The sequence below is a fragment of the Ixodes scapularis genome, unplaced genomic scaffold, assembly GCF_016920785.2.
Source record: "Ixodes scapularis isolate PalLabHiFi unplaced genomic scaffold, ASM1692078v2 PGA_scaffold11__112_contigs__length_91849675, whole genome shotgun sequence".
In the NCBI taxonomy this organism is placed as follows: Eukaryota; Metazoa; Arthropoda; class Arachnida; order Ixodida; family Ixodidae; genus Ixodes; species Ixodes scapularis.
In genome coordinates, this window is record NW_024609837.1 from 25,406,483 (window position 1) to 25,427,282 (window position 20,800).

A 20,800-nucleotide genomic window follows, 5' to 3' on the forward strand; every position below is an offset into this window, starting at 1 on the left:
TGTCACTGCGTTAAGGAAACGGCTGTCGTCTGCTGACCAAGAGCAGTCTGCTGCGAAATTAACCAACTTCAGATGAACGTCCACCACTGCAACATTGCCGTTCGCCAGGGTAGCGAGCTCTTCGGGAACAGTTCATGAGACAATACACTCAATTTACCCGCCTATCTGTGGCGAGTACTAAGGCTAGGGCGATGTTGTGAGCGGAAGCAGTCGATTACACAGCTGCAATCACCAACAGCCACGGCGCTACAAGAAAAAAATCGGGGAGCAGATATGGAAAACTCATAAATTCGTCGATATTTAGTCCTTATGTTTCATATGTTCTCGATAGAGATGGAATTGTGCGAGTTCCATTGCCGTTAAAAGAAAAATAAACGTAGAACTACTTTTTGTCGCGTACGGCGCTGTTGCTGTGGCGGTAACTAGGCCTCCGTGACCCCGACCGTGGAGAGTTATCGCGTGATTTGCCCCGACGCTCTTTTTGGGATGCGGAGGCCAACAGCCTCCAGAGTTCACCAAGTTATTGTGAAACAGAGTACAGTCGAATCTCATTAATTCAAACTTGAGGGGGACCGAAAATTTGTTTGAATTAAGCAAAGTTTGAATTACAGTATAGACCACTTACAACGTAACCGCTTATAGTGCAGGACCGGGTATAACGCGGTTTTTTTAAACCACCGGTTCGCCTCCCATAGAACTCCATGTATTTACATACCGCTTAAAATGCAGGCGCGCGAAGGGAAATACCGGCTATAGTGCGGTTTTTGGCACAGCCCGCCGACCGCGCCGACGACCGGAGCAGCGGGCACGCTTCCCTGTGCGACACTAGATAACGGCGCTGACGGCGCGGGGCGAGGATGTTGCTCGAAGAAGTGGGGAGAAGCGAAGAGAGAGGCTTCAGTCGCCGTAGCGACAGAGGGACGCACGACACGTGCGTGCGTCCCTCCGCTGCGTTGGAAACAAAGAAACAAACAACCGCACCGACAGACCAATCGCAGATCGAGGAGAAGTGTTCGCGCGCGTTGCGTGCCGGTCGCGGGCCGGCTGCTTCTCCGCAAACATGGTGTCGGTTGTGATCGTCGTCGTAGACGGAGTTCATCTCATCGTTCTGCGTAAAAGCGCTATCCTTGACTGTGAATTTTCGTTGTGTGTCGCTATGATAACCCAGCACGTACCAGAAGGGAAGATTCACCTACTCGTGCGGCGATGTCGTGGCGGCGCTCTCGAGACGGCAGAAACGCCCGTGTCGTCGTGTTTGTTTACTTCGACTACAGTACATCGCCCGGATTTCTTATTTGGCGCATTTCATGCGTGTGCTCAAGTTCAAGGTATTACTGGCGCGTACCGTATGAAGGATGCGAATTTTCACGCGTTTTCATCTCCGGAGAAAAGTGATTAGGGTTAGCAATCCTGAACGCTCGCAACGTCCGTCCGCAACCCGCGACGCCGTTAAAAGGCTGCGCCAGGCAAAAGCCGCTAATTTCTTTCAAAATGTGTGACACACTTGAGACAGAACTGTACTAGTCTGGTGAAATAAAGACTTTCCTCAGACTAAGCTTTATTTTTCATCTAACATAAAATAAATTCTTTTACAAAGGTAAGTTGTCTCATGGCATGTATTTTGGCCTGAAAAATAGATGTTTTGGTTATAACGCGGTACCGCTTATAGTGCGGATTTTCGCGACTCCCGCGACATACGTTATATGCGGTCTACACTGTATCAGGAGTTTCCTCCCATAGAGGTGCACAGGATGGGACCTGCATGTTAGTTTGAATTATCAGCAAGTTTGAATTAATGAGAGTCAACTGTATACAACTTTACAAAAAATGCTTCTACTATTTTATTAGGCATGCAGGAGTAAAACTTTTTCATTTCAAGGAACACCCATCACAGTGGAACCTCGATTTTATGACTTTTGCGGGACCGCGCGAAATCGTTGTATAATCCACGAGTCGTATCATCCGAAAAAACTATATTTACGCATACAGTTATCCGCTTTGCACCAAAAAAAGACAAGCGGAGGTTTTAAATGATGTCCAAGTTAATAATCTGCTGTTCTTTGACAAAGGTACCCGTTTGCGAGACATCGTTCACTGGCGTGCACAATCGCGACGACGGGATCCTTGTCGCTTTTCACGCTTTCCGAAAGCTGGAGCAGCGGGAACCAGCGGAAGTGTGCTCAATCCTGGGAGGAGCAACGAGATGGAGACAGTGGAGCGCAGAGGAGAGTGAGGGTAAACAAGAGATGAGAAAATGATGGGATGAGCGGAGCAAGGACACAACGCGAAAACGCCAGGGCATTTCAGAACCCGGGGAGAATAGAAAGCGCTGTCTCTCGCTCCCTCCCGGCGCTGCGGCTGACTTTGGTCGCCGGCGGCATGTTTTCTTACCCTCTGAAACGGCACACAGAACTCTTATGCACTGCCGAGCCGCTGCCCGCCTCCTCATGCAGCCATTGAATTCGTCGTGCGTTTCCCGCCGGAACGTCTTATGATGCGGGACGCGTAGGACTCACGTGTCATGTAAACCAAACTTTTAATACACTATTTATGTGGGGGGTTCGTCGGGACCCGGCAAATTCGTCGTAAAATGCGGGATGTCGCATAAACCGGGGACGCATAATAGAGGTTCCACTGTAGCATGGCAGCTGAGTAAGTTCTGGATTGTCATCACAAGCCAGAACCATTTTAAATGTTCAACAAGGCCCACTTTGTGCCAATGTCGCCTCACTTATAACCAGAGGTCAGCATTTTAGGTCGCCCTCACTCACCTTCACTCTCACAGCCACACTCACCTAAGGCCCTCACTCACCCTCACAGCTACACTCACCCTCAGCCCCTCACTCTCCCTTATCCTCAGTCACTCTCACCTTCAGCCCTTCACTCACCTTCATGCCCCTCATGCACTCATGGCCCTCATGCACTCACAGTCCTCAAGCACTCATACCCCTCACACACTCACAGTCCTCACAGTCCTCACTCACCCTCACAGTCATGAATTTTCTTGGTTCAGAAACTCACTCACTCACCCTCACCTCACCTGTGATGGTGAGGGCGCTCATGAGTGAGCTTTGCCGAGGTATGCATATAACGCACATAACAAGCAAGTTTACTAAGTGACCGTTTCATGCAGTTGCATGTAGGCTGTGAGCATAGCCCAGTTCTGCTACCTATGCCTCATTAATTTCCATAAGTAACGTGAACGCATCCAAAGTCCAGTCTCCTCAGTACCTCGAGCTGAGCATTGGTGTGAAGAGCTCCTGGACGTCGGATGAAAACCGCTTCCACAGGCTCTGCCCCGATTTGGACTGGCTGTCACTGCAGTTGTAGATCTTGAGCACCTCTTGGATGGCATACGATGAACAGTCCTGGACGATCGTTTTGCAACAGAACAAGCCACACTCGTTAATGAGGACCTAAACAGTGCCACGGGATTATCACTGCCCCTTCTAAACTATTAAAAAATAATTATGATTATGTACGAAAAATAAGAGACTTCTCTCTGGGCAGACAGGCGACACTCCTATCAAGAGTCAGAAAGCAGAATAGCAAATTTCACTGGACAAGTTACGTAGGATGTACGAATATCATGCATGTATATGTTAAAAGGATATACTTACTACAGTATCACTAATAGCTTAAGAAATTCATGGAGTAGGCCAGGGGTCTCAAACTCATTTGAGTGTGGGGGCCAGACACCTCACCCCCGAAATGTCAAGGGCACACAACATTAGATCAACATTTTGGACAAAAAAACACACAAAACAAGAGGCGATAGAAATGCTGCGACTCTCTGGGCGGCATCCCAGAGTCGCGTGCAGCATGTTTGAGACCCATGGCGTAGGCTATTGTGTTCACCCTTCCTGGTTAGCGATTCATTCTTTGGTGTTCGCATTGGCTGATGCTAAAATCTCGCTGGTTACAGAGCACTAATAAGATGCTCAAAACTTGCCATGCCCTACGCTTCTTAAGCTGTCAATGAATACAGTGCACAAATGATACTGTTATGAATTACTAGTAACAATATAGCAAATCGTACAATAGAGGACTACCGGCAAATGACACGACACACCAAGATGGGTTTACTCGTTTTCAAAATAACTAACCTATGAAATAAGCAATACTGTTAATTGATAACCTCGTTTTTTGAACCCACCGCACACGTCACCTGTGTGCCTACAACTGCCAAGACGATTTCCGACGCACCTGAACCCTGCTGTCTTCCGCTGCCAGGTAGGACCGGCAGAGTCGCTGAAGGAGGTCGTATGCAAAGTTCTCGTCGTCTATGCCCGTGTGCACCACAACCGCTTCGCCAGTCGAGAGGGCCTTCAGCTCAAGCCTGCATTCAAACACACATACACATCACGCAATAAGCTTCCAAGCTCCAAGAAGCAACCATTGCAGGACTTGCAAGATTTTTTCATTCAAGATTAAACAGCGAATTACGACGAAATGAAGCTTCCAGTGCAGTAAGAAGTCTGAAACTTCGCTACCAGTGGACGTTTAGGTGACACTGGGACTTCGGTCTAACTGGTACGTAGTCATACTGATTTGGTTGGACTGAGATCTGATCGAACCGGGACCTTGGCCGAACCGGGACTTTGGTGAACTTAGGCTTATCGTGAACTTGGAACTCAGTTAGACTTGCGACATGGTTGAGCTTGGAGTTTGGTTGAACTTGGACCTTACTTGAACTTAGGCCTCAGACAAATCGAAACACGGTGAAACCAAAGGCGTGAACTTCCCAAACCTTGATCGAGTACTGTAAACGATTTAATGTTAGCGAGGACATAATTTTTGGGAATTTCACAATTCGAAATATAATTCCACGACAAATTTGTCACGCAAATATATTGCCCCATGGCAAAGAGTACATGGAATACAATTCCAAACCGCAAACTTTTGTGCCCGCAAACAACTACCGAAACGTGCACTCGGCAATATCCACGAAATATTGGGCTAGGAAAAATAAAGTAGTTTACAGTATTGAAAAATTAAAGGCGTGGGCCATCGTGTCAAGTGTGATAAAAAAAAAACGGTGCTTACCGACCAGGATCAATGGCGCCAAGTTCGCCGAAGCATTCAGCCAGCAGAATGTGAACTTTGGAGTCCGCTTCTCTGCAACCACTGAGCAACTGGAATGCAATGATGTGGTAGCTGATGAACTGATTGCTCACTATAACATATGACAAAAGCCACCGAAACTGGCAAAGCAGACAGACAGACGACGTATAATTAGCACCATTAACCCAACTTCAAAACAAGAGAGTATGATGGACTACCGTACCATGTCAGGCACATCACGACTGCCTCATCGTAAATATTTTTCGCTGCTTTTCTTGCAGCTAGCAATCAATGTGACCACTTGATGGGAGCATAAAATGATGGCAAATTGCTAGGCAATAGTGTTGCGTACAAGGAAACATTCTAGCATTACAAACGATTTGCAATACTCAGAGTTGCCAGACGCCTACGTTCAAGGCACTCTTCATCAGGTAGTTTAATGCTTACCATGTGTACACTTGATAGTTGTTCCTAGAATAAAGCAATACTACTGCTAATCAAGCTGATAAACCTGGCCGATCTTCTAGAGCCTTCCATACTCGCGAGCTCCTCTCCCTCGGTGCGCACAGGTGGTCGAGCTCCTCCTTGCCTAACTCACTCCTTCTCGCCTACCCCTCTGGTCACATGACCTCCCTGTAAACCAATCAGCGTCGAGCACCTCACTCCTCCTCTCCCACCCGTCAACCAATCAGTGTTGGCCCTCGTGGCCACGCTTTTATCTGAGCTTCGCAAAATACTCAACACCTAGCCAAAGAACTTTTGACATTCAAATTCAAGTTGTGGATCCTTCCTCAGCTGCGAGCTTCTCTGACCCACCAGCAGAAACTAAATTCACCCAAAAATAAAAAAATAAAAAAGAAATTTAAATAAAAATTGCACAGGCAATGCACATTATAACTAGGGTTCTGCGTTTTCGGTTTCTATTTTTTCGAAATTCGGCGTACTTTTTTCGGTGTTTATTTTAAAATTCAATTTTCGGTTTTTTTCGGCGTATATTTATGACCACAAAAGTTTATCGGCTTTTTTCGGTGAATATAAAATAAAAACCAACGGACACCGGATCGGATGATCCTTGTAGCTCTGATATTTGTGATCACTCAAAGAATAACGCCACAGGTACATTGAAAAAGAAATGGACACTTTATTTGGCAAATGTGTGCAGCTCTAATAGAAACAAGGAAAAACCTGAGAAGCACAAGCAGGTCAGATATGAAGCCTATGCCCGAAAAACATAGAATTCACCTTCTGTACATCAGGATTATGTTATCTTATAATAGTACACCCAGATGTACGTTCCCAGGTTCTCCACATTGATCCGCACTCCTTCTTTCCTGTTAATATGACCCTGAGCTTCGGGAATGCCCTCTCAACGCTAACACTGGACACTGGCAGGCTGAGGAGATGAAGCGCTGCCTGAGCCAAAATCGGCCAATCAACCAATTGTGACCGCCGAAAGAGAGACGGTGCGACTTTGTGAAGCTCAACACAGCATGCAGAGCTTGCATCAAGTCAGTCTTCCTTACAACGAGTTCGAGAAATCGCTCGTACATGGCGAAGTTATTGGGCATTTCGGACTTCACGTTCCGATCGATGATGCGCACATTATTCCAAAACGTCGAGATGGCATCCGTGTATCCCCTACATTCGGACACGTTTCGATAGACACTGTCGTTCCACGTTTTCGCCACGGCTCTGCGGTACGACTGGAAGGTCAAAGTGACCTTTTCCAGTTAAAACTGAATTTTAGAAAATTGATTCGACCTACTTTTTTCGGTTTTAATAAAAAAATGCCGAACCTAAAAACTGACCTTTTTCGGTAAAAACCGAATTTCCGAAAATAAATTCGGCGTACTTTTATCGGTTTTTATCGGTTTAAACCGAAAACTCCGAACCCTAATTATAACAGAGGACACTGAACTAAAATGCAGTAAAAATAACAAAGTGGCTTCAGACAAGTCAGACAGGACAAGACACAACTGACGTGAACAAAGTGATTGCAATTTTTTTTTATAGTTGAAAGCTGGCAATCATACTAGGGAATTTAAAATGCCTATGGAAAGCAATAGCCTAGGAAGTGCAATTTATAGTTAGACAACAACATGGCAAGATTCAATCGGAGTCATATTGCAATCATACCCTCAACCCCCAAAATGAAAACTATAGGTTGCAAACATACCTGCACCACTAGCCTGGAAACCAGTGGCTCCAGAGATTCTCGTGTGAGGAGGTGTTCAGCCAGTTCATTCTGAGAATAAAATTTCAATCAATCAATCACTCAATCGACAGCAAAGAAACAAAAGCCATCAGGGTAGTCTATGCATTAACGGGTCAAGCAATCACACAATCAAGACTATTGTTTTTACCTGATTAGCTGAGAGAACCTTCTTCAGTTTGCCCAATGCAAGCAGACGAACATCCAGGTTTTCATGAGCAATTCCGTGCAAGCAGCTGCCAAGAATGGCGCTTAGGCCTGCTTGCCTGGGAAGAAAACAATGCTTCAGCAAATAAACCTGCAAATACAAGACTTAAAGAATCAATTTGTTTCATTGCTTCCCAAACAGCTGATGGCCATAATGAGACCATAGGTGCTCAAGGGAAAACTCAACATGACGCATATACTGTCTAGACCAATTATGACGAAGTCAACGGGAATCCGAAATCACTTCGCTATATCCGCTATTTTATTATAATCGACTTCGGTTAACGAAGTGCAAAAGGGAATGGGAAATCGTGATCGCTTCGCTGTAACCGCTTTTTCGTTATAACCGACTTCGCTATAACCAATCTCGACTTAAAGAGGACAAAAGCAGTAGCATAGAGTCACCTACGGTGACGCTATGCTATGGCTTTTTTTCTCTCTATGTGCATCATTATCATCACCATTGTAACCATTTTGCTTTGCTCATTCACCATCCTGCAGTCGTGGACTTGCGCCTCTCATCTCGTCTTGGTGAATTTTGTTTTCGGGCTACATTGCCTTGGATGTCATGGGCCTAGCTGTTCTTCCGCCCCGCAAAGTGTTGCTAAGAAGCGCAAAAGTACTTGACCATAATGCTAGAAAAGAAGGAAGCGATTTTCAAGGCGATAGAAAGTGGCCAAACGCAAGCGGCGGTGTAACCTGAAACAAGGCAGTATTAACGGCTTTTCTAAGACCGCTTAGATGCAATAAAGGCAAGTTTTTTAATCTGCCGATTTTTCGGACCGCTCAATTATTCGGGAGTTTTTTCGGTCCCTGCAAAGTCCGAAAGATTGGTCGGCGGCCTTAGTCAAGCTCCACGCTCAGGTTAATGAAGGTACAAACTCTAATTGAGGATTTAAGACTTTAATTTTGTCTCGGGACTACAGAAAGTGAAATGATACTATTTAGGTGCAGGGGAGTGTTAATTTTACAATTGGATCAACCTCACCTTAGAGCAGCTTCTCCTGAGAACCCAAGGGCTGCTTGTGCTCCCCAATTCCCTCGACCGTTCGTCCCCGAGGGAAGTGCATTTGCAGTTCAAGCACTGTTTTAGCAGATTTGAGTTGTGCCCATCTATAGACCAGACACTTTCTGTCATCGGCATGTCGAGACCGGTTGTAGTGAAGTCGGTTATAACGAAATAGCGGATCTGGCAAAATGATTTCCGATTCCTGTTGACTTCGTTATAACCGGTCTCGACAGTACATTTTTGCACTGCTTTATCGCATCAATATTGAGACCGGGAACGATTCCCCGGATGCCATTCAAGCAAAGTGGGGAGGTGGGGGTACTTCGAAATTCAAGTTTGAAAACCCCTGCAGGTTTACGGTACGAGGCAGCGACTAGTTTACAATACGAGGCAGCCTCGCATGTAAACTATAGTCCGTTGCAACCTAAGAACGAAGGGCGAGGGTAAGACGGGCCGGGGAGGAGGAAGCAGAAGGAATGCTAGAGAAGAGAGGGCGAAACCTCCTTCTCTCTTCAGCGTTCCGTCTGCTTCCTCCTCCCTGGCCCGTCTTACCCTCGCCCTTCGGTCTTAGGTTGCAACGGACTATAGCCGTCCTCGACACGAAGACGCAGGACTAACGGTGATCCAAGGGCCTTCAGCCCGGCACATTCGGCAACCTAAAGGAGTGCAGTTACCCAGACTGTTCCGAGGGCGCCACAGCGTCCTTGACGTGTTCCAGCTCCGGAAGTTCCGAAATGAAGTGCAGGTCGGGGAAATACTCCTCGAAGCGTTCCCTAGATGGGGAAGCAAACTTGTCAAAGGAGTTGAGCTAAATAAACAGCACTTAAAAAGAAGTCTAAGACTCTCGCAAAGACAGTTTGCGTCGTTTTGGGCCATTTTCAAATTTGTGCAGGAACTGATCTCTGGTTTCACATACACCACAGCACTTTATCTTAGTGGTATTAGTCAGTGTTGAAAATAGTGCTGACCTTGCTGATGCAGTGCAGGATTTGAACTTTATTAGTGATTCAGTGCTGCATCATTGATAATTCTAGTGTTGATTTAGTGCTATGGTGTACCTGCGAACTGGCCTTAACAGGACTGAAGTAACTAGTCCATCAGCTGCAGGCAAGCCAATTGTCTGGTTGCCGCCGTCGCTCATAGATGGCAGTAGCTGTCAGAGTTTTGTGTCGACACTTGTTTGCCCGCAGACGCGATACTGGGGAAACTAGCCTTTAACAGCTCCGCTGTAAAAAGAGCTAATTTACTTCTGACCAACAAAAAAGATTGCTCAGTGCCCACCTGTTCTCAACAAAGAGAAAGTCAAAGATGTCCTTGGCTCCTCCTGGGTCGAGTTTGAGGAGGGGGAGCAAGATGGCCGTCACTTGGCTCAGCATCGGACCCAAAGATGCTGGTTCGAGGCTGCACAATATGCACGTCTTAGACCTGAACTTGCAGAGACTATCACTTTTTCTTGCATGCTCAAAGTTGCAGCAAAACTTGTAGCAAAAGTTGCAGTAAAAGTTGCACAACGATTGCAGCAAAGGTTGTGCAACAACTGCAGCAAGGGTTGCACCAAAAGCTCCCCGTAAACCGGACAGAGTGGCCATCTAAGGTATAGAGAGAAGCGAAGGTCAAATTACTTGTGCACAAAGGTGTTCCAAATGCTGCAATTGATGGCCGGAAATTCCCCGTGATGGAGCCTGAGAGCCAGCTTGAGTGTCGCCATCAGCTTCATCCGCAGCGCTGTCACGTGACGCTGTCCCATGAGCTTGATGATCCGTTCTAGGCTTGAAAGCGCCTGCTCAAAACAAACCATCCATAGGTTATAAGGAAACAAAAAGAACCTTACCAAGCAATACCGAAAACTGACGAAAGAATTACACATAAAAGGACAGGACATGAACAGCACATCTTTTTTCAGACAAAATATGCGCTGTTTGTGTTTTGTCCTTCTACATGTAATTCTTTCGTAGGTTTTTAGACAACACCAACGCACTGACCTCAAAACAATAAAGCATACCGGAAGTGTTACATTGACCGATGCATTTACCGCTGATGCTATACATGTTTGCAAGTCCGGCTTCAGGGCGCTGCTATCTTGCTCGGCTGGGGAGTGCTTGGGTGCGGCCATAATCCGATTACAAAGCCTGGCGTCGTAATCGGATTATGGCAGCGCCCAAGCGCTCCCCACTAAACAAGATGGCGGCGCCCTGAGACCGGACTTGCGAACGTGTATATTGCTTAATACTTAATTTTAAACTAACTTGACAATAGCAAGTTACGACCTCTTTGATTCATTAAAAGCGACAGAGGAAGTCACATGACGGTGTTCCACAGTGCTATGCACCATTGAGTCACTTGGACCATAGCTTCTACAGAGTGCCAAATTAGCAGAAACAGACTAGATGAAGCATAGATAAAAGTATAGAGAAAAGATGAGGCACACTGCCACCTTAATTCCTTTAGTAAATTTAAAGAAAAGACTGCCACGATCCGACTCTACAACACATATTCGGCGAAAGAAATGGGAAGAAAACAAACGTGCCTGCTTCTTTTTGACGTCTGTGACATTCCTGTTCAACAGCTGCAGGTCAAAGAATGTCAGAAACCCCAGAAGCCTCGGCTGTAGGAAGTCGGTCTGAAAAAACAAACACCAGCGCCGCCCTTACCATGGCAGAACTCTCAGGCAGGTCCAAAAACAGCACCTAAACGCATAGTGACATTTTGGCATTACCTACATACGGTAACAACTTTGGCACCCCTAACCAAACTGAGTATTTCTCTAATAACGAGTATTCCAGACGCCCCACAGCATTTGCGAGGACACTATAGTGGGGGAGGGGCAAACAAATGATGCCACAACACATCAAAGAAAGCATGCACTACCTACAGCGAACACAGAACTTGGAAAACAGCGAACACTATAACAGATGCTTATGCGCTAAATCAAAGACACAGAATAGAATACATATGGAGTGTTAGAGAATAAGAGAGGACTAAAAAAATTTTTCTTTTTGCGAGACTTTATTTTCTGTTAATTCCCTCCAGTGCTATGAATGGTGCAGCAACAAGACATGACACCTTTCTTACTCATTATTCAATTTATTCAAAACAATTCCGCTTGATCAAAAATTATTCGATGGGTACGACTACTCTGTTTGCATTCAGCCCAATCTTAAAACAAAATTACCATCTGTGCAGGTGCACTTGAAATGGAAGTTTTATAAGTTATAACCATCTTTATTCCCTATCTCTTGGCACTGCACCTTCAACTTCGATGTACAGACTTTCTTGCCTAAGCAGTGCATTCTCAGATTTGTATCGCTACAAACACTGTTTTACGTCACTTTTTCCATTAAAACCGGACTCCCTTAATAGGCAATTTTAGTAGATTGTCCCAATACCTCCTATAACGATATCCGACACTCCGCCGACACCTTTACGCATGCGTCATATTGTTAATGGTACCGTTACTGGAGGTATTAAAACGATCTACTAGAACTCCCTCAGCAAAGTGGGAAACGCTGACGAGGGCACTGTACCAAATCGGAAGTCGTCATGACGGGACGGAATCCGTCTTCCTTGGCCAGGACGAGCAGTCCGTCGGAGACTTGGTCGTAGTGGCTTCCCAGATGAAAGAGCAGTTCGTTGAGAATCCGTTGGAAGTCGAAGCGCAAGACATTGCCGATTCCCAGGCCCGTCTCCGCCTCAAAACGTAAAGTGTGCAAGTTAGCAGCCAGAGGTGATTGACACATTTTACTCAGTTAAGGGAAAAAAGGTAATTTGATGTAAAGCACAGGAATCAGCAAATAGTTACAAGTGTGACTTCGTGACGAAGTATGCAGCTCTGGGTTGCCAAACGTTAATAGTAGCAAAAGGTTCAATGTGCAGGCGGTTCAATGCGCAGCGTCAATGCAGTCTTGAACGTTGGGGCCATTATTACCTAATCTAATGTTTAAACAATTCACACACACAAACAGGCCCCTTTATCACTTTGTGGCAAACCTGTAAACTGAGATACCTCCATATTAATGGTAGCAAGTGAAGCTTTGGTTTACTGGAAATGTAAATGGAAGATGGCATACATGTACCTCTTTGGAGAAATGCACTCCCCGCTAGCTATTCTATGCTTTTGTACACAAATTTAAGAATGTATTCTCTGTGCCATCACTGTGGCGAACTTAGTGGTTTAGCTGTGGACAGGGTGACTCATCTGACTTTTAAAGTGTTTATCCAGTTTGTGAAGTACAGTCAAACTCAGTTATGAGAAACCTGGGAATAGCAAAATATTGGTTATAATGAGCTGATGTTCGTTGCCCGCTCTTGCTGGCACACCTCTAATATATTTTAGCCCACTTTTAACAAATAAAATGAAAGTGGTGTTGCAAATAAAAAAAAAAAAACTCTGCAAAAGCTAAGCAACAATCCTGCAAAAAAAACTATCAGAAAAGCAAAGTGCTCAAATTTCAGCTGATAACAAAACATTGCCGCTGTCCAATGTCACGCTGCATTTAGGCGCTGGATGGCTGTTTAAATGACATTTCTTCGCCTTCCTTGACATTAAAAAGACCCCTTTATCTCTCTAATGTGGGGCAACACCACACACCACTAAGGTTACTGGTTCGTTCGACCGAATCGCTGTCGATCTCTCACCTCGACGAAGGAGAGGGCGGTTGCAAGCTGGCTGTCAGCGGCATTGCAGACGAGGTAAGCAAAGACGTGTCGGAAGTGCGTCATGAGCAGGTCTCGACGGTTTGTCTTCAACTCCCGCGCAAGGGCACGAAGCAGACGTGAGGAAGATGTGTCCGACTGGAGCACCAGCGGCGGCAACAGGAAACGCAGCACGCTCTGACAAAGTAACAGAGACAAAAAAAATTAAGCTACCATAAAATCCCGAGAGATGGCCCACCTAAAATCGAGAGAAAATTGGGCGAAAATAAGGAGCGGGTCAACTTTCGGTGTGCAATCGAGAAAAGTTTAAAAGAATTCTATTTTTAAATCATGTGTCTCTGTCAAGCTTATTATCACGGCGAGGGGCGACAAAGCAAAGACGACCATACTTCCCAGTCAGTAACGTTCACTTATATTCCGCCATAGCTAACTAGACGCATTTACGCTGAGGTATTGTTGATCCGAACACTACGATTACTAGGAGTGGGCTATGTTACGGTGCTTAAAATGAAACAGCGAATCAAGCCAAAGATAAGAGGCAGGTCACCTTTCAGGGGTGGGGCATCTTTCAGTATTTTATGGTAGACGTGCGTAAATGGTGAAATTTCAGCTCAAATCGAATTCGAATCGAACAGTAGTCAAAAAAGTTGAATGTTGAATTGAATACCAAAACTGTTATACACAATTTTCACGATACTAAAAAAAAACAAAAATCCTCATAAACAAAAACATATACATGTTTATTTTCCTGTAAGACACGCCAAACAAAGATAAGACTGGCGTGAATAATCTACCCCGTCGTGGACATGCACCGTTCTGAACCGTTTGAATCGAGTGACGTCTTGCACTACTGCCCTAGCCCTGGCTCCTCGCTCGACGCGGCGAGGAGCAACGGGTTAGCGGAAAAGGTTGGTTAAATTATCGCTGCTATCTGCATTTTGATCATATTGTGTCATACTGTGAATATAACAACCGAAAACAGGTTTTGTAGTGCACAAAGTTGGCTACAGGTGACGCAAGATCTTTGAATGTAAAATGGCGACGTGTGTGGTCGAATGGTTTTCGTTGAGCACATCGGAGAATCTGGGGAGAACGACTGCTTCGTTCGAGGAACACAAGAAAGGAACTTCCTTCTGTCGAAATGGTTCGTGAGGCAAAGCTTCTCAATGTGGGCTTCATTTAAATGACTAAACACAGGCCTGCTAGGACTATTACATCATATGAAAAGTGTTCCCGAATAATCCAGAATTTTTGCCAGCAGAATGAATATTCATTGAATCAAATTATTCAAACACTCGAATACTAAAAATTCTACAGTCGAATCAAATTATTCGGAGAATCGTTATTCAATTTGAATAAGAAACAAATACATTCGCCCACCCCTACGTTAAACAGTTACCTCGTAGGCAATTTACAAAAGTTCACCTGATTCCCATATTATCGCAGCGGAAGCAGTGGTACGGCGCAAACGTTGTCAGGTGTAGTGTTTTCAAAAGAAAGCCCTGACAAAGCTATCATTCCAGCGGGACTAGAGTGGGAAGTTCACGCATAGGCTGTAGTGCTCCAAGGAGGAACAGAACAAGAAGACAGAGAAGTTAACTAGGTAATTATTCCAGTTGACCACTATGCATTGGGGAAGAGTGATGGGGAGATTAAAAAAATCTTTTATTTAAGGAGGAGGGGAAGCACTGTTCACAAATGCTAAGGTTCATCCTCTACAAGCAAAAGTCCAAGCATGTTTCAATTAGGAAACAAACAAGAGCTCTTGTGGCCTTAGCTCTTTTCTGTGGTTCGTCCCAAGTGCCAAGCACCTTTGCACACAGAGGATTGGTTATCCAAACATGCAAGCATGCTTTCACATTCGCTTCTTTCAGGCACAAACTGAACAGGAGTGGTGAGTTAGCGTACATCAGGAACCTGTGTTCTCACTCATTGAACACGAGTCTGAGCCACACGCCGACAAAGCACTTGTGTTCAGTTCGTACCTCACCCCGGCCTCTGGCAGGTTGGTAGTGCAGGGGCACAGATTAGTTACGCCGAGATACAGCGAAGTGCAACAGGGTTGTATGCTGGGTTAGTCGCCACGGATACATTGTTCCATAATGGCACTAATAATTTTAAATTATTGATTAAAAAGTGTGCAAAAGACAGAGACACAACCGATGCAACGAGTTGTGCAACTCGCGTTTCTTTTGTGCCCACCTCATACACTTTTCTTTAAATGATGAATATGCCGAGTGCAAGTTCGTCTGCTTCTTTTGCGGGAGTTGCGGTGAAGTAGGAACGCTGAGCACCGATTGAAGGACATGGGGTAGACCTCAAGGCAGCTCGCTTCAAGGTCTACCCACTGAGCCGATCAGAGCTTGAAGTTCTGTTGTCACCACAACCCTCGCAAAAGGATCAGACAAACTTGCACTGTGCTTACAAAGGTGCACGTCAACTCAGAACAGCGCCGGAAGTAAAAACCACTCACTATGAGCAAGGCGCGGACGTCGGCGAAGCCAAAGGCCCCCACCAGCGGACTCAGGAACTTCCCCAAAGAGAACCGGCGCTCCGAACAGGACTTGATCATGCTCTCAAACAGGAACTGGAGTGCCGGAAAAAGAATGCCGCAAAGTTACATAAAAACGCCAAAGTTGGATGCACCAACTTTGGCATCGGAGAGATGTGCACTCGCCACGTGCAGTGGACGCCCAAACGAGGAATTACATTTGAGGGGAACAGGCGAAGAATCACATGTGGGAAGAACAGAGTAATGTGAAGGCAGGGTCGCGCGTAAGTAATGAAAAATATCGAACAATTTGAGGCCAGAGATGTCATCATAATGGAGCAAGATAAAGAAATGCGAAGGTTAGGGATGTACCATGGTAACGAGTGATATCCGAGTTGACCGTACCTTGCCCACCAGCGGACGAAACTGCTTGAAGAAGTCTGATGTGGTAGAGCTGAGAGCCCTTGTCAGTTCATCCAACTGAAAAGGAAAAGAAATACACAGTCAATAATGAGGATTTTTAGAAAGTTATTTAAGAGCAAGGAAATGCTAAGAAAACAGAAATCAAGAGAACATCTGTTGGGGAAGCAATTCCTAAATCAAAATGCAAACAACATTGTTTCTCTTAAAAAAAAAAAAAAAGCCCAAACCCAGCAAAAACACTTAAATTGTCTAGGCAATGTCCTTACAATCCCTAGACATTTTTCTACAGGACCCTTTAATAAGTTCTCACAAGAATCCATTTAACACTCTGGATAACAAAGTATAACATGAAAGTCTCTAAAGAAAGCCATTAGAAAAGGCTGACCTCTTGCGTAGCGGCTTCGGCCACGTTAGGAGAGCAGCAGAGTGAGTGCTCAAGCAAACACAGCACTGCAAATTCGCGGAGCTCGGTGTTAAGGGGGTGACGGCCAAGTTGCGACACTGTAATCAGCAGCGAGTCCTGCAGCTGGGTGTTGGATGCCTGCCAGGCGTCGTCCAATGCTCTCCTCAGCCGACGGATGACCTGGTCCTGAAGGTCCGAGCCTCCGGCGGCCACTAATCCTTGAAGCGATGAACTGTTAGGGAAAAAATTTCCCCCACTATAGAGGGAAAGTTTCTTATTCCTTTTTCCGTACCCGAAAAGAAAAAGTTTCCCTAGCAGTGGAAAAACAGAAAAAAGTGTCTCAACAGATTTGGATTGATAATGCTTCCGAAAAGCATACCTTCCCCTCCTTTCCACAAACACAAAGTAGGATTGGTATCCGAGCTGGTAGCGTGACAATATATTGTGCAGGCACAATTTCCAATCCTTCATTGGTGTTACCGCTCCGTTTAGCACGATGTGCATGAACCACAAATTGTACAATGTGTGTGAACCACAAATTGTGCAATATGCGTGAACCACAAATTGTGCAAGCTACTGGCTCTCGTTCCTATTCTGTGCGCCCTACTGTATTTTCTTGGAAGGACCAAGGAGGGGACCACCTTGAAGACTCTGAGGATCAAACAAGCATCTTGCAAAGCTTCACTTATCTAGGAAGCTCCCCTTTAACGGAGCTGCACAAAAGTTTGAATCTAATTTCGAATTGCCGACGTGTGGGCAAAATCGAAGAAGAACGAATACAATGGTATGCTTTTGCGGTTTGAAACTCTTACCTGAACCGGTATCGGATGCTGGCTTCAGGGTCCACGAGAAAATCCAAGAGTTTGGCAACCAAATGAGAGTCCACGGGAAGGTGGTTCAAGATCCTTGAAAGGCAGAACACCACCCCTGCATGAAATGAACAAGCCCCAAAGTGGCGGGAAATGAACCAGCCGCAAAGTAGACAACGGTACCTCGTGACGTGGCAGCATTGAGGCAATCTTACCGTCTCGCACCGTCACATGGGTGCTGGAACACAACTTGACAAGGCATTCACTGAGCAGACCACTCTCAATCTCCAACAGGGGAGCCTTTGTTGACCCTGCACAATCATCATCCTCTATTGTTAGCCTTCATCTTAGAAGTGTATTTTTATAAACCCTGAAATATAGGAATCATAAAGGCATTGTAATAAGACGTGTTTCCACAATAAGAGAGAAAAATTAGGAACCAAGTAACTGAAAAACAACACATGCAAAGGCCGATAGAAAGAAGAGAATACTAACACACCACAGCACTGACTTAACACTGATCTTTATTTGAGTTGATGTCACAAAATAAACTCTGAAGACGTCAACCCAAAACAGTATAAAATCACAAGAAAGGCCACGATTTTTTACTTTAGCATTTTCGGTCTACGTCATTGGTACTTAGATTGTCACTGTACATAAAAGTTAAATTGTAAGTCAGAGCAGTGGTGTGTTCTCTTGTATTTTGCACCATTTCTTTTTTTCATTTTTTATAATCTAGCAACTAACTCGATTCACCTTAAAAAAATCTTTCAGCCTTTCCACTGCGGTGAAAAAGGAAGAGCAGCGGAGCTGTAGCTTCTGTTCTCGGCAGTAGCTTTCCAGGTGAGCGATCTGCTCTTCTTTCCCAAGGGAATCTGAAGCGCCCGACGCAGAGTAACTTTAGGCGAAAGCGGCCTCGCGGCGGTTGCGAAACCATTTGCACTACTGCGCACATCGCCGCTCGTTCCGTTCCCGCTCTTCTTCCTCAAACGGCGCCAAGAGATGAGGACGAAGGAGAAAGTACTGGCCGGCCGCAGACAACCGGCAAACACAACACTCTGGACAGCTACCGCCATCTGTGAGCGACGGAGGCAACCAGAGTTTTGTGTTGACATTTCTTTGCGGGAGACACGATTCTGGGGAAACTAGCCCTTAACAGCTCCCCTTGTAAAATAACTGAATACACAAGGACATTGAGAGCAAAAATGAGTAAAACAGTAATTATTTACTACATAAAGCTCCATTCACTAATTCCTTTATGTTCACCTGTTTCTCCCACTCATTCCCTCTTTTGTGATGTAGTCCGCTGTCCTACTATATTACATGAATCCATACAATCCAGTAATGAAGACCATTTGTGGTTATTATTGGAGGTTTCGAGGACCATGAATAGCCCTCATTAAGAGTCCAAGGACACCCTAACAGCAGCATTTAAATGGAATCTCACTGCGACACAGAACGCCTTTGAGAAGACAGCATCTCACCCTCTCCGCAGGCAGAGCAGCTGATGACGACGGACTGTTGCCAATCAACAGCGCGGTAAACACTAAAAAGAAAGAAAAGAAAAGGAATTTTGAATACAAAAAGAAAACAAAAAATAATAAAAAAAAAAGAAACAATCGGCAAACCTCTTTGCCTGCTTGGAAAAAACACAGCACAGGTCCTTGATGCAACAGACAGTGGCCAACAGCTCGCCTTCCGACATATTGTCGATCGCCAACCTGGCAAACAACACCAAGAGACATCTTGAGCAAGCGGGACAACAAAGCCCACTCTCGTAGGCAGACCGCCACTGCACACTCTGAATTATCTGTGGGCGCATTCAGCAGTGTCTCCGGATCTCCAGAAGTCAAGGAGCCAACGCTCCTTCCACTAGAAGTCGAAAACATGACGTATTTCCAGATTGCGGACTGAGCTTCGGCGCTTAAAGAGAAAAAACAAAAAAATGGCAGGAGAAGCCGTGACGGCTGCGGCGTGGGTCTGCGGTTCGTTCGCTTTTGTTAATGAAAAGTGCTCAAGGTAAAACGAATAACACGTTTGAATTTCGTTACCAGCTCGGACTTCTTTTAAAAAAAGTCTTAAAGCATTTTTTTTTGGCTTTGCTAATAAATTATGTAAATATTCATTTGGCGCCGTGTTTTGATCGCCGTTGCACACAAATTTTGTGATTACCGACGATAGACCAGTCCACGCAGAATAGAGCGAGGCAGGGTGTGAACGTTACTCTGGCGTGTGCGGTTGGACACTCCCACTGATCCTGATTGATGTTTTGTTTGCGTAGCTAAATCGGGGTGAGTGCGAGTATGAGACATCAGCCGACGCTCGCTTCGGCCGACAAAACCTTGATTGCCAAGTGCGGCCAACTTCCCGTGTCTACAGTGCAATCCCCATATAATGATACCAAAAATAATGAAGTACTGCTTATAACGATCAGTTTCTAGACTAAAAACACTCAGTTTCAAGTCCAGATATAACAATAAACGGTTGTAATGATCAAATTTTCGGGTTTTCTCATTATCGTTATAAGTGGATTGCACCATATATGAATAAGTTTTATAAAAAGTTTGTAAAAAAGTGCAGAACAAACATATGACTGTATAAAAGTATCACAGTCGGCGGCATAAATACACCGAGCTTTTTATTTTGCCTGAGTTGACTATGTTTTCACTGTTTTTTTTTTTTTTAACAGTAGCAGCCTTTGCACTGCCCTGTGAAGGACTCAATTACTTTGTATTGCTTCGAACAGCAGCGCTGATGTCTGGTTACTCGCTTTTTCTCTAACAACTTTGTCGAGATTTCTTCAATGCCGGCGTCAAATAAAAGTGATCGTGCTCGGCGTAATCTGCTTCCATTTAATTCAGAGAGCGTCTGCCATAGGGAAAGAAGCGGGAACTGCATAGGAGCAGCTGAAAAGCCCGGCTTTTTTGTTGTTCAGTAGACCCTCCGACAGCTCCGACTTGAGTTACTCTGTTCGGAGCTGAGGGAGTCGCTACTGAATGTGCCCAATAGCTGCATTCTGAACCAAGGCTAGGAAGTAAAAACATGCGCCATCGGTGCAATGCTGCATGCTGAAATGGTTGGAGGATTCGACTCACAACAAGCTGCGTACGATGTTGGCCGAACAGTTGCCTCGAAGGATGCACGGAGCCAAGGCACGAAGTGCCGCCTCCTTTACCTGTGGTGATCCCTCAGTCTGTTGGGAGCAGAACAAAGAAATTCCCTTTGAGGCGGCTACTTAGTCTGGTTACCTTAAACATCTTCATAAATGGCCTCTGACAGGATTCAAGCATAGATTTCAACAGAAGCATAACCTAAGGAGGCCCAACAACCAGGACACAACACTTTCAAATCAAAATCAGGCTTATTTCTCTATGAAAACCACCAATCAATCAAGCGTTAGCTGTTCAGGGCTTCCGTCACTCTTTTCCAAACAAAACTCGGAGTACTTAAGAAGTAGTAATCCGTCCGAGTGACTGTTTGTGTAGAAAAAAACTTGGACTGCATTGCCTTGAATAACCTCCCTTTATGT

The 20,800-nt window shown here is 45.2% G+C and overlaps 1 protein-coding gene across 1 annotated transcript in view; it reads right to left on the minus strand.

Moving 5' to 3' along the window:
• The window catches only part of LOC8031712 (serine/threonine-protein kinase ATR), a 56,524-nt gene extending 39,140 nt beyond the window's left edge, over positions 1-17,384 (minus strand). The window contains exons 1-15 of the mRNA XM_040215910.2: positions 17,275-17,384; positions 16,445-16,694; positions 16,042-16,116; positions 15,619-15,732; positions 13,128-13,322; positions 12,017-12,181; positions 11,020-11,112; positions 10,115-10,272; positions 9,774-9,893; positions 9,167-9,265; positions 7,428-7,542; positions 7,241-7,309; positions 5,047-5,135; positions 4,207-4,339; positions 3,232-3,368 (exon numbers count right to left, since the gene is read on the minus strand). Coding sequence (XP_040071844.2) covers positions 3,232-3,368; positions 4,207-4,339; positions 5,047-5,135; positions 7,241-7,309; positions 7,428-7,542; positions 9,167-9,265; positions 9,774-9,893; positions 10,115-10,272; positions 11,020-11,112; positions 12,017-12,181; positions 13,128-13,322; positions 15,619-15,717 — 1,472 coding nt within the window. The 5' untranslated portion in view covers positions 15,718-15,732; positions 16,042-16,116; positions 16,445-16,694; positions 17,275-17,384. The remainder of the gene's footprint in view (positions 1-3,231; positions 3,369-4,206; positions 4,340-5,046; positions 5,136-7,240; positions 7,310-7,427; positions 7,543-9,166; positions 9,266-9,773; positions 9,894-10,114; positions 10,273-11,019; positions 11,113-12,016; positions 12,182-13,127; positions 13,323-15,618; positions 15,733-16,041; positions 16,117-16,444; positions 16,695-17,274) is intronic.
• Positions 17,385-20,800: the final 3,416 nt, after the last annotated feature.